Source organism: Pelophylax lessonae (genome assembly GCF_965119305.1).
Source record: "Pelophylax lessonae genome assembly, chromosome: 6".
Classification (NCBI taxonomy): domain Eukaryota; kingdom Metazoa; phylum Chordata; class Amphibia; order Anura; family Ranidae; genus Pelophylax; species Pelophylax lessonae.
In genome coordinates, this window is record NC_138773.1 from 209322079 (window position 1) to 209334964 (window position 12886).

Consider the following 12886-nt stretch of genomic DNA (forward strand, 5'->3'; position numbering starts at 1 on the left):
TCTGGGCCAACTTGGCAGGGGTCCTGTACCATCGGGCTACAAATTTATAGGCCGACTCCTGTATCCTGGTGCTAATGGAGTAGACATGGGTCAAACGCAGAATGCGAGAGAGTTGCGGGGGAGCGAACTCTACCCCCAGCTCTCTCTCCCATTCCTTCATGAAATAGGGGGGCAAGAAGGAAACCCCACTCAACAACAATTTGTACATGTGCGACAGTAGATGGCGGGATTCCGGAGGGTCAACAAACCACTTCTCAAAGGCCGAGAGGCCAGTAATCGGTCGTGGAGCAGTCGGGAGTGTGGCGAAAAAATCAGTCAGTTGCCTATAACGCCAGTCGGACATCGGAAAGTCACCGAAGCGGTCGCGAAGAGTCGCTAGGGGTAGCAAAGTGCCCGCAGGAGCGAATTTCCCAAAGTACAGTTTGCCATCAGCGTTCCAAGAGCAAAAAAAGCGTACGTCCTCGCCCGGGGGAAACCAGGGAAAGCCCCCCAGGGGAGCCAAAGGGGACACGCCGGAGGACATGGCGCCAGACGCGTTAAGGCCATCCCAGATACGAAGCGTAGCTAAAGTCAGGGGTGACGTCCAGGCCGACAGTCCACGATCACCCGGCGGGATCCACGGGGCACCCGCAAGATTCCGTCCCGCTAGTGTTTTCTCCAAGGGGACCCAAGGTTTAGAGAGACCCTCATGCGCCCAGTTCAGCATACAAACTAATGCCATAGCCTTGTAGTACAGGGTGACATCCGGGAGGCCGACGCCACCATCTGCTTTCGTCCTCCTGAGGATAGCATAGGCCATTAAACTTCACCTTTAAATTTGCTTGTACATGGTTCTTATTCCCATTGTTTCATGTACCTGCATATATTGTTACATTATTAGTTACCATTATAGCCCATCTTTGTCTTTATTCGTCTAGGAAAGTTAAAACATTTTGAGTGCAATTGATAATGAATTAACATGACAGAATCTTAGTCCTGATCATTTCTTTGTATTTTGCCACATCAAATACTTCCAGATATTGAGCTGTGCAAAAGGTCTTGTGAACTCTTAGACCCTCAAGGTAACTGATAGGAAAAGTATGTACACCTTTAAGACATGACACTAACCTCTTCACGACGGCTGTACAAATATATGTGGCCTCTCGGCTTGTGAGCCTTAATGCCGAGAGGCCGCATATATGTGGCTTTGTGTAAACCACTTACCGTGCTGACAGCGTGCTCCCAGCATGGTAGCTGGCAGGGATCGGTAGGCTCCCGATACATACTTGCGATCGGGAGCTTTCTAATCATGTGACTGCTGTGATAGCCAATCACAGTAGTCACATGACCCGAATGCCCACCTCTACCCCCCCAGCTCTTAGAACTCTTAAAGGGCTAGGAGGTGGCCGGCATGAAAGGGTTAAATTATAACTAAAGGCAAAACCTTTTTTTTTCGTTTTGGATACAGTGGATTCCACCTATCAGCTTTTTATTGTTGTCTGTGTCCCCATTAGGAAGTTTCACCTTCTATTTTTGTTTTTTTATCACGTGAAAGTGAAAAAAAATCCCAAATTTTGGGTTGTTAGCAGTACAGGAAAGAAAAGGTAAATCTTGGGGAAGCTACTTCTGGTAATCCTGGTGACACCAGGGATCCCTCACTTTTGAGGGATTTCCTCTCACTTCTTGTTTTGGCTTTGAGACAAATAGTGAAGTTTGCATTTAGTTCTACTCTGACATCTTTACAAGATTGTAAGAGAACTTAAGTAATACTATATGTAATAGAACAACAAACTCCTGCGCATAAGTGGATAGACCGTGTAGGGGTTATAGTGTCAATGATACCCGGTCGTACAGTGGATAATTCATAGGAAGCCTTGCTTCCCTCTAGGACTGGGGTTGTCCTGACTCCTGACCATACTGTAGAAAAAGAGAAAAGAGAGGGTGCACTAGCCTAGTGTATTATCCAGTTTATTTATATCAGAATAGTGATAAAAACATACAGGTGTCTACTCGAAAACAGTGCCATAGTAAAAGCTCATCAGGCCACCTAAGTGGCTATATGCCCGTGAATGATCGAAACCTCTAACTGAGGAAAGGGGCCCTGTCCAACGCTAACAAGTTTAGAAGGACTGACCTTTTTCTTCAGAGTCTAGTTTGGAAATGGTTAATTTGCCACTATCTATACCATACAGACACATTCACAACCTCGGATGGCTCTTATCACTCGGTTCGATATCACTTTGAAATGCATTAGCTGGTTGCAGCCGGTCCTGTATAGGGCCCCTTTCCTCTATTGGAGGTCACAGTCATTCACGGGTGCATAGCCACTTAGGTGGCCTCATAAGCTTTTACTATTGCTCTGTTTGTGAGTAGACACCTATATGTTTTTATCACAAAATACAAAATAACAAGAGTGGGCAACGACATGGCAAATGAGGTTTAATGTGGAGAAGTGTAAGGTTTTGCACTTGGGGACTAAAAACATAAAAGCGCAATACACTTTAGGGGGGGAACCTTTGGGGGAATCAAAAATGGAGAAAGATCTGGGAGTCTTGGTAGAGGCAGGCTATAGCATGCAATGTCAAGCGGCAGCTGCCAAAGCCGGCAGAATATTAGCATGCATAAAAAAAGGAATGTATTCCAGAGATAAGACTATAATCCTTCCACTTTATAAAACTCTGGTACGACCACATCTAGAGTATTCTGTCCAGTTCTGGTTGCCAGTCCTCAGGAGGGATGTGTTGGAGCTGGAGAGAGTCCAGAGAAGGGCAACTAAACTAATTAGGGGATTGGAGGACCTTAATTATGAGGAGTGTCTGCAATCGCTTGATTTATTCTCCCTGGAGAAGAGAGACGCCTGAGAGGGGACATGATAGCAATTTATAAATATCTCAATGGTGATCTCAGCATAGAAAAAAAGCTATTTAGTAGAAAGGATTGCATGAGGACTCGGGGGCATACAATGCGATTGCAGGAGAAGTGTTTTAACCTGAGGCAACGTGGGGGGTTCTTTACTGTTAGGGCTACAAGATTGTGGAATTCTCTACCACAAGAGGTGGTTTCTGCGGGAGGTATGGTGGCTTTCAAAAGACTCTTAGACGTACATCTCAAGGAGAAAAACATTCAGGGGTATGAGAGATGTTTACGGCCACACACACCTACACAGGTTGAATTGGGTGGACTATTGTCTTTATTCAACCTCTCCTACTATGTATCACTATTCTCAAATAAATACATTGGATAATGCACTAGGCAGTGCGCCCTCTCTTTTCTATTTTACTAAATGTATTGCATGGAGGAAGGCCTATAAATGTAAGAGACTGCTTTCCTACCTCAGGGCTTAGCTGATATTCTTTGAGGGACCAATGAATACAGAGTTGTTTTGGGAAATTCTATAGCAGAATCTCACAGTGTAAATTGATCTAAAACTTAAAGTATGGCAATGGCAGCCTCCATATTTTTCATCTATCTCATATGTGGCTTCTCAAATAAGATTAAGAAGACAAGTGGACTTGTATTCACACAGATGTTTGGTTTAGGTGCTGCTGAAAACTCATGACATGATTAAGGTGTGGTTGTAAAGAGTGGGATATTTTTCTGTGGGAAGATAAAACTTATAAAAGTCCAGTAAAGAGACACTGTCAAATTTTTCTTCGGCTGCATGTGTTTGCTACGTGTAAATGCATTTTTACAAAAAATTAATTAAAAAAGAAAATTAACATTTTTAAAGTAGGTATACGATAAGTGTTGGGCCACGTCCATAGCTGTCTTGGGCCACAGGTTAGACACCCCTGCATTAAGACATATATTTACTAAAAATGTATAGCCCACATGCCCGATACCTTTAGCACGTAAAGTATAGGTTATATGTAAGGCTGAAATTACCATTGTCACAATTATATAAACAAAAATAGGCGGCAATTACCTTTCTAAGAGTGCGTATCCTTCGTGGGAGAGCAGGTGGTGTAGGGATGGTTAAAGAACTCACTCCAACTGCTGCCCTGATAATAGGAAGCTGATCTAGCCCACTCATCTGAGTTCCTTCTTGCATGTGATTGTGCCTTGGTGACTCTGGTGGGTTTCTCTCAGAGTTCCTTAGCGCTGGATTTTCACTTCTAGAACTTTCCCAGGATTCTGGGTTTAGGTTGGGCTGAGAAGAGGCTTCAGCACAGTTCAGACAAGAGTCATAAGAGTCTTGCTGACAGGGCTCCCAGTTGCTTTCTGTTTGTAAGCGGCTGTCAGCCTCCAGGGTGCTGGAGAGAAGGTCAGGGCTAGAGCCAGACATACACCTCTGAGCATGACAACTCAGAGGACTTCTTAGTGCAGCTGCAGGACCAAAGTATCGCAGGTTGTTGGCACAGTTGGCAATATTCTGCCCATGCATATTAAGGGTTTGGTGTCGAGATAACGCAGGCTGGGCTGGATCATGGCGGGGACTTGGTGGAGTAAATGGGGGAGATGCAGGTGAAAGATGACGAGCAGCTTGAGAAGGGGAAGGAGAGTCCTGGTTTTTTGAAATGCCTATGAAGTCACTATGACTGCCCTTGCTGTTCCCTCGACGATGACGTGGCTTGCTTCGATACCGGCTCTTCCCACCTGACGATATCTTTGGACTTCCAGATATGGGCGATGAACTGGGTACATTTGCCTCCACGCTAGTTATGCCATCTGATTTCAGTAGGTCAGGCCTGATAAACAATGAATTCAGTATTATTATCTGATAGTGTAAACCAACCCAAAGTTGTAACCTATTTTTCATGGATGGTATTCAGTTCAAACCCCCACAGGTTTCTTAGTAATAAGATATTCCCCATGGTCCCTGCTCTATATTTAAGTATCTTTTACTAAGTAAATTAAGATACCAAGCTTTCTTATAACAGCCAAATCATGGGCTGAGAAGCTAGTGGCTATATATATATATATATATATATATATATATATATATATATATATCACACACACATACATATATAAATATATATATACACACAGTATCTCACAAAAGTGAATACACCCCTCACATTTTTGTAAATATTTTATTATATCTTTTTATCACAACAACACTGAAGAAATGCCACTTTGCTACAATGTAAAGTAGTGAGTGCACAGCTTGTATAACAGTGTAAATTTGCTGTCCCTCAAAATAACAACACACAGCCAATAATGTCTAAACCGCTGGCAACAAAAGTGAGTACACCCCAATTAGCCATTTTCCCTCCCCGGTGTCATGTGACTTGTTAGTGTTACAAGGTTTCAGGTGTGAATGGAGAGCAGGTGTGTTAAATTTGGTGTTATCGCTCTCACTCTCTCATACTGGTAACTGGACGTTTAACATGGCACCTCATAGCAATGAACTCTCTGAGGATGTGAAAAAAAGAATTGTTGCTCTACATAAAGATGGTGAACCTTGGCATCCTAGATGTTTTGGAACTGCATTTCCCATGATGCTCATGCACTCTGCATTGAAGTTGAGCATCATGGGAAATGTAGTTCCAAAATATCTGGGGTGCCAAGGTTCGCCATCACTGGCCTAGGCTATAAGAAGATGAGCTGCAGCACGGTGGCCAAGACCATACAGCGGTTTAACAGAACAGGTTCCACTAAGAACAGGCCTTGCCATGGTCTACCAAAGAAGTTAAGTGCATGTGCTCAGCATCATATCCAGAGGTTGTCTTTGGGAAATAGACGTATGAGTGCTTCCAGCATTGTTGCAGAGGTTGAAGGGGTGGGGGGGTCAGCCTGTCAGTGCTCAGACCATATACTGCACACTGCATCAAACTGGTCTGCATAGCTGTTGTTCCAGAAGTAATCCTCTTCTAAAGATGATGCACAAGAAAGCCAGCAGTTTACTGAACACAAGCAGACCACAGGACATGGATTACTGGAGGCATGTCCTGTGGTCTGATGAGACCAAGATAAGCTTATTTGGTTCAGATGGTGTCAAGCGTGTGTGGCAGCAACCGGGTGAGGAGTACAAAGACAAGTGTGTCTTGCCTGCAGTCAAGCATGGTGGTGGGAGCATCATAATCTGGGGCTGCATGAGTGCTGCCGGCACTGGGGAGCTACAGTTCATTGAGGGAACCATGAATGCCAACATGTACTGTGACATACTGAAGCAGAGCATAATCCCCTCCCTTCGGAGACTGGGCCACAGGGCAGTATTCCAACATGATAACAAACCCCAAACACACCTCCAAGATGACCACTGCCTTTGCTAAAGAAACTGAGGGTAAAGGTGATGGACTGGCCAAGCATGTCTCCAGACCTAAACCCTCTTGAGCATCTGTGGGGCATCCTCAAACGGAAGGTGCAGGAACGCAAGGTCTCTAACATCCACCAGCTATGTGATGTTGTCATGGAGGAGTGGAGGAGGACTCCAGTGCCAACCTGTGAAGCTCTGGTGAACTCCATGCCCGAGAGGGTTAAGGCAGTGCTGGAAAATATTGGTGGCCTACAAAATATCGATACTTTGGGCCCCATTTGAACATTGTCACTTAGGAGTGTACTCACCTTTGTTGCCAGCAGTTTAGACATTAGTGGCTGTGTGTTGAGTTATTTTGAGGGGACAGCAAATTTACACTGTTATACATGTATATATATATATATGCAAAGAGACTTCAATTATACTTCCTTTTTACATAAATTACATCAGCATTAGCAAGCACAGAATATATATCTATATATATATGATATACACACATACACACACTAACTATATATATATATATATACACACACACATATATATATATATATATATATATATATATGCTTATTTTTTTTTTTTTATTTCAATCGTACTTGTCTTTTAGGTAAAAACATTAGGGGTCACGAACCTTAACAGTTACTTACCGTCTAGTGTGAGATGTTGACTTAGAAGGTACACCTTTCTTTTTGATCAATTTCTCAACAGTATTTGGATGAACTATCGGGCGGACAGGGTGGCGTTTATAAGTTCCAGGGTATTTTTTTTCTACAGCCTGTTCACGCCTAGAGAAGAATGCAATGTTGTGTTATAAAATGTATATTAATCAAATTAGCTTCATCATACATTAAATTGAAGTGTACAGCTAAAAAAGCAGACTGAGGTTTTAACCACATCCCTACTCTAATAATAAAATTGCTTTTTTTGCGTTTTTTGTCTTCATTTAATGTTCAATCAATTTTTATTAGAATTTTCATACATAAGCATGAATAATGGAAAGAAAAGAGATATGATACGTAAATGAATGTTATGACATTTTATGGAACATTAGGATACAAATCAGAGACTTATCGGACAAGTACAGTAAGATATCCTATGTCATTATTGAACTTATACTCTTTAAAACATGTTATCATCTATCTTACGATAGGGTGTGAGATCCCTGGGTACATGCTGTGTCTTAGGGCACAGGGCAGTACACCCAGTTTCAGTTTCACGTTAAACCGTTTTTTATGCAATTTAAATCAAAATGGACAATAACACAACTGAAAACAAAAGGGAAACATTATATGTTCATATAGAAATATACTATAAAGTATACCTGGAGATCAGAATAACCACAAGTCCTTTATCACAAGGTTATAATGCTATATAGGTCTCCGAGGCATGGGGGGATTAGGTAAGGAAACTGAATTCTCTTTTTTTGTTTTCTTTACAAGGGCGTTGAAGAATGTGACATACATAACGTATATGTTTAGTAGTGCTACGGCCAATATAACCATACTAGTCTAATACAGAATTTAGTTGAATGGGGGATAAGAAGACAGGAGAGGAGAAGAAAAAAAAAAAAAAAGAGGGAGGGGGGGTTATAGAGGGTATAAGGAAAGTAAGGGGAACAGAAAGGAAGAGGACAATCTCTAGCCCTGAGAAAGCCCCGGGCTGTTAGTCATAAACTTATCAAATGCGGAGGAGAACAGGAATTGGGATTAATTTTTACCAGCATCCCATGCAGTCATGCGTTCATATGTTGGATCCTGTCCATTTCACAAGCCCAATATGTTACAGAGGGTACTATCAGTTGTTTTTGTCTCCATTTGAGAAATTTTATTCACTTCTGGTCTCAGTTGCACAACAAGGAAAGGGGAAATTTCTCCAGTGGAGTAAAAAAAAAAAAAAAGAAAATCTGATAAAAGGTTCTAACTATTTCCATTTCCAATCCTTTAAAAACGGAAATATTATATTTTGAATAGAATTGTACCTTAAAGTGGTTCTAAAGGCTAAAAATGTTACCTTAATGCATTCGTTGCATTAAGGTAAAAAATGTTTAGGCATTGAATTGGGCCCCTCACCCCCCTGATACTTACCTGAGACCTAATTTGATCCAGCGCTGTGCACGTCTGCAGCTCTTCTCTCCCCTCACTTCCATGTCTCACTGGCTTTGCAGGAGGCACTGGGAGCCAAAGCCAGTGATGAGGGAGGGGGGGCAGGGCAGAGTACACTGACACACACATACACACACACACACACACACACACACACAGTGGGACTTGGGAATGAGTATGCACAAGTGCCCCCATGGGAAGCAGCTTCTGATGGGGGCATTGGCCAGGGAGAAGGAGCCTAAAGCGCTGGCTGGGGACCAGAGAAGAGGAGGTTCGGGGCCACTCTGTGCAATTCAAGTATATAGATATATATATTTTTTTTTAGGTTTCCTTTGCATTGGCTTTAAGTATTCAGCAAAGACAAAAATACTGTCAGGGCTGGGCTCCTACTATTTACGAACAGCTCTTTTCTTTCAGTGCACAGAGGCTGCCCAGCTGTCGGTTAATTACCAGCCACTTATTTCCACAGTGACTCACCTAGTTACCATTTCCTGCCTCATTAGTCCAGCCTACAGCCAGCCCCTTTTGGCTAAACAGCTTTGCTCGTTTCCTCAGTGTCCGTGCATGGTCTATGATCTCCAGTGTGTTCCTGTATATGACTTGGCCTGGCTGGCTTCTCTTCCTGTTTTTGCTCCTTACTACAATGACTTCTGGCTTCCTGTCCCCGGCTCGTCTGATTACCCGCTTTGGTAATCAAAATCCTGGCTTCAGTTTTTGACTACGTTCCTGAACTGTGTTATTTTTTGCTACTTTATTGAACGTGTGATTTTAACTGCATTTTCTGTCTCCGCCTGGTTTATGGTTCCTAACAAATTCCCATTGATCTTGCCAGAAATGTCCTTGTCATTTTCAGTGAGCCTAATGGCCGGAATAAACGATAAGAAAATTTCCGTTTAGCGAAGGATCGGCCGATATTCTACTCGTTAATGTCCAGCCATCAGTGACCGATATCGATATTGTGAACGAAAAATCCCGTTTGAAAAAAACGAAAAATTCTGTCGTCTCGTTTTGGAACAAACGATATTCTATACGTTGGTGTTAAGGTCGTTCATTTAAAATCCGTAGAACATCATCACGCATGCACTGTTTCGATGGTCGGTGGTCAATCGGGCAATATTTGGCCTGTGTATGTTGGCAACGTTTTCGACCAACGAACACTTTTTCATAAGTCGGTGGTCGAATGATCGGGCGATATTCGGCCCGTGTATTCCAGCCATAAGACCTCATGCACACAGGATGTTTATTTAACTCTCCTAGAAGCCAGCAGTGTTTTTGCAAAAAAAATGCCTGATGATTGTACAAGTGTCTAAAGCTTTTACAAGCTTTTAGGAGCTTTTACAGGCGTCAAGCTTTGGGCTTTAATTATTTAATGGCCAGAATAAAAAATGTATTGTGGACAGTGAAATTAATAATGCTCAAGCGCTTAGCATTTAAGGACGTTTAGCACCTTTTAGTAACATCAAGCCAGCAGTTTTTTGCCCAAACTCTGCTGCTCCTGGATGCACTGGCAGAGGGTTATTTACCTGCCTCTAATCTCTCCTGCCACTAAATACTGCTAAAAGCTTATGTGTACATGGACACATAGGTAAACAAACATACAAGAGAGTTTAGAGGCAGGAAAAAAAAACTCCAGATGCCCTTAGGAGCAACTGTATAACGTCCAGTGTGCAGGAGGCAAACATTTTTCTATTTTTTGTGTAATCTAGACTTATCAATCCACATGTAATAGAAATGAATGAAGGCAGAGATTTTTAATGTTTGTCCTGTGTGCCAAGCATGACTGCCCCCATAGGTACAGTGAAGAAAAAGTGCAGACGTGCTTGTTTACCTGCAAACAACAGACCTCCATATTTCGTGCAGTATTGCCAGGAAAAATAATAAAAAAAAAAAACAAATCCAGCAACCACATCTAAGGACTGGTAAGCTGCAATATCTTATTTTTTGGGGTTTAAATAAGATTTAAGCTTGAATATTAAAGTGAATCTCTGTTTTCTTTGAGCCTTTTAAACCATCACACTATATGAAAAACAGACATTGAGACATACCTGTATGAAATATGGCAACTGGTAGAGATTCTTTAGAGAGAGTACTAATGCCCAGGCACTTTATTATGCAAATATCAAGTAGCTACTGTAATCAAAAGCTTGCGTCCACCCTAGTTCATCATTAATACCTCATTATTGATTACTAAGGCTGCCCAGAAATACTATGGACCAATAAGAATGCATGTAAGGCAAGAGGCGTGCGACAATGCTCTTGACTACATATAGCTGGTTGAGATTTGTGGAACTGAGCACCCTGGGCTTTATGATGAATGGAACATTCTACAGAATATCTGAGAATTCATCTTGTAAGGTGCCAGGTTAAGAAAGCTTAACATAAACACTGATCATATAAATTTAGTGAACTAACTTGTCCTTAAACAATGAATGGGTGCATACTGTATATAAACGGTTATTGCTACCTACCATTGGTATTTTCCTAACAAGTATGTCATGGTGGGACATTGCCTCCTTATGCCAATCTGTGCAGCTTAACTGACATATAAAAGGTGTCATACCACACCTCAGAGGGAAGCACAAGGAACCTGATTTTTAACACTAATATATAAATGACTATTGGGGGAATACAAATTTTTCATAAAATTTTTTGTGATTTGAGTCAAAACAAAACAACCCTAATTCAGGTACCTGATTAACTCCTTTTCTCGGACTTCCAACTGCAGCATGATAGCACTGAGCTCCATGTATAAGTTATTGGCTCTGTCCAGCTTACGTTCATAGTGTTCACGAATATCCAGTGCATGTCTATTGTAACAAATAAATTAAATATTAAATGTACATTTAAACCATAGAACTGTAACGTTTACTGCTAACATTAATTGTAGACATTGCAGTTAGACTCCTAATCTCATAAAGTGTTTCTTTCACATTAACAGGCTGAGCTAATGAGCAACCAGTGAGAAATAATCTTTACTTCAGGAAGTTAAAATCGTATTGTTCAATATGGGTTACTTCACTCTACACATGACTTTTGCTCACTGCGCTAATTAAGACCACAGGTCTACCAACAAAGTTAATGTAATTATATAGACAAAAGATTAAGTTAAGAGTCTTGTCGGGGAAGTTTGAAAACACAGATAGGGTACAGAATTAAAAAAACATTACCAAAGAGAAATAAAAAAAAAAATTGAATAAGGGTATCAATGATCTCTAAGACATTATAACCATGTATTCCTTTGGAAATTGAACTTTTTATGTGACTTATTCTTGTAAAGCCAACATTTTCTCAAACTATGGTTGTGCACTTACCATATTGTTGACATCAGAAGTATTGGGTTCCAAGGTTTCCCTCTATTGCCTAGTGATCAATAATCTAGCCCAGTGGTGTTCAAACTGCAACCCGCGTGCCGGATGTGGCCCTTTTCTTGCCTTTATCCGGCCCTTGGAGCACTATTTATCCCACTGACACCAAAAATAGGGCACCATTCCTTCCACTGACACCAAAGATAGGGCACTAATCCACCCACTGACACCAATGATGGGAATTATTCTTCCCACTGATACAAATAGCGGGGCACTATTTCTCCCACTAATACCAATGATGGGGCACTATTCCTTCCACTAATAACAATGATGGGGCACTATTCTTCCACTAATAACAATGATGGCGCACTATTTCTCCCACTAATACCAATGATGGGGCACTATTCTTCCACTAATAAAAATGATGGGGCACTATTCCTTCCACTAATAACAATGATGGGGCACTATTCCTCCCACTGATGCAAACAATGGTGCATATTCTTTCCCTAATACCAATACCTCCTACTGCTGACAGGCTATATGTAATTTTTTTTCCCCCACTAAGCACCAAGTCTGAGGCATTTTCGACTACCACTGGTCTCAGTCCGGCCCTCCTAAAGTCTGAGTGTCAGCAAACTGGTCCTTTGCTTAGAGAGTTTGGAGACCCCCGATTTAGCCACTATTGTCTTATAACATGGTAGGTAAGAACCTATGCTCAGGTGGGCCAATAATGGAGAGAGTTTTATGCTGCATTTTTGAAGGACCTTGTTCAATTGCTGCTTATCAATGAAACTGCTTACCAATGAAAAGCAGCACATTAGTATAAACAGGCCTTTTTGGCATGCATGACAATGAATTTCGAGAGTTAAGCTGGTTGTATGCCAGTAGAATTTTGTTTGAAATTCTTAGTTTTAAGAGCGTTTGTTCGATTTTCTAATCATTAGTGTGGGTCAAATCACATTCGTTTTCTACCACAGTGACAAGAAAATTTGAAGCAGCAGAATAGAAAATTTCTCTCGAACGAACAAATTTCTAACAGCGTATGTAGTCTTTGTTTGGCAAGTCCATTTGTTCCAAAATTGAATGCTAACGCAAATTCAATTTTGAAGTACTTTAGCCGTCTAATGCACTGAGAATGTTTATACAAATTTTCATACAAATGTTCATATGAATGTTCCTTTGAAAATCTAGCAGTGTGCATCCAGCTTTACTTGCAAAGCACGATTACCCATAGCAACTATAATTTGCACTGACATATTACACACACTTTGCAAAAAGGTAACCCCCATAAACTT

The 12886-nt window shown here is 41.4% G+C and overlaps 1 protein-coding gene across 2 annotated transcripts in view; it reads right to left on the reverse strand.

Moving 5' to 3' along the window:
- Positions 1–12886, reverse strand: part of MAP3K13 (mitogen-activated protein kinase kinase kinase 13) — a 173363-nt gene that overhangs the window by 7803 nt on the left and 152674 nt on the right. For both annotated transcript variants that reach the window (XM_082261020.1, XM_082261019.1), the window contains exons 9-11: positions 10977–11093; positions 6832–6969; positions 3905–4667 (exon numbers count right to left, since the gene is read on the reverse strand). In XM_082261020.1, coding sequence (XP_082117146.1) covers positions 3905–4667; positions 6832–6969; positions 10977–11093 — 1018 coding nt within the window. The remainder of the gene's footprint in view (positions 1–3904; positions 4668–6831; positions 6970–10976; positions 11094–12886) is intronic.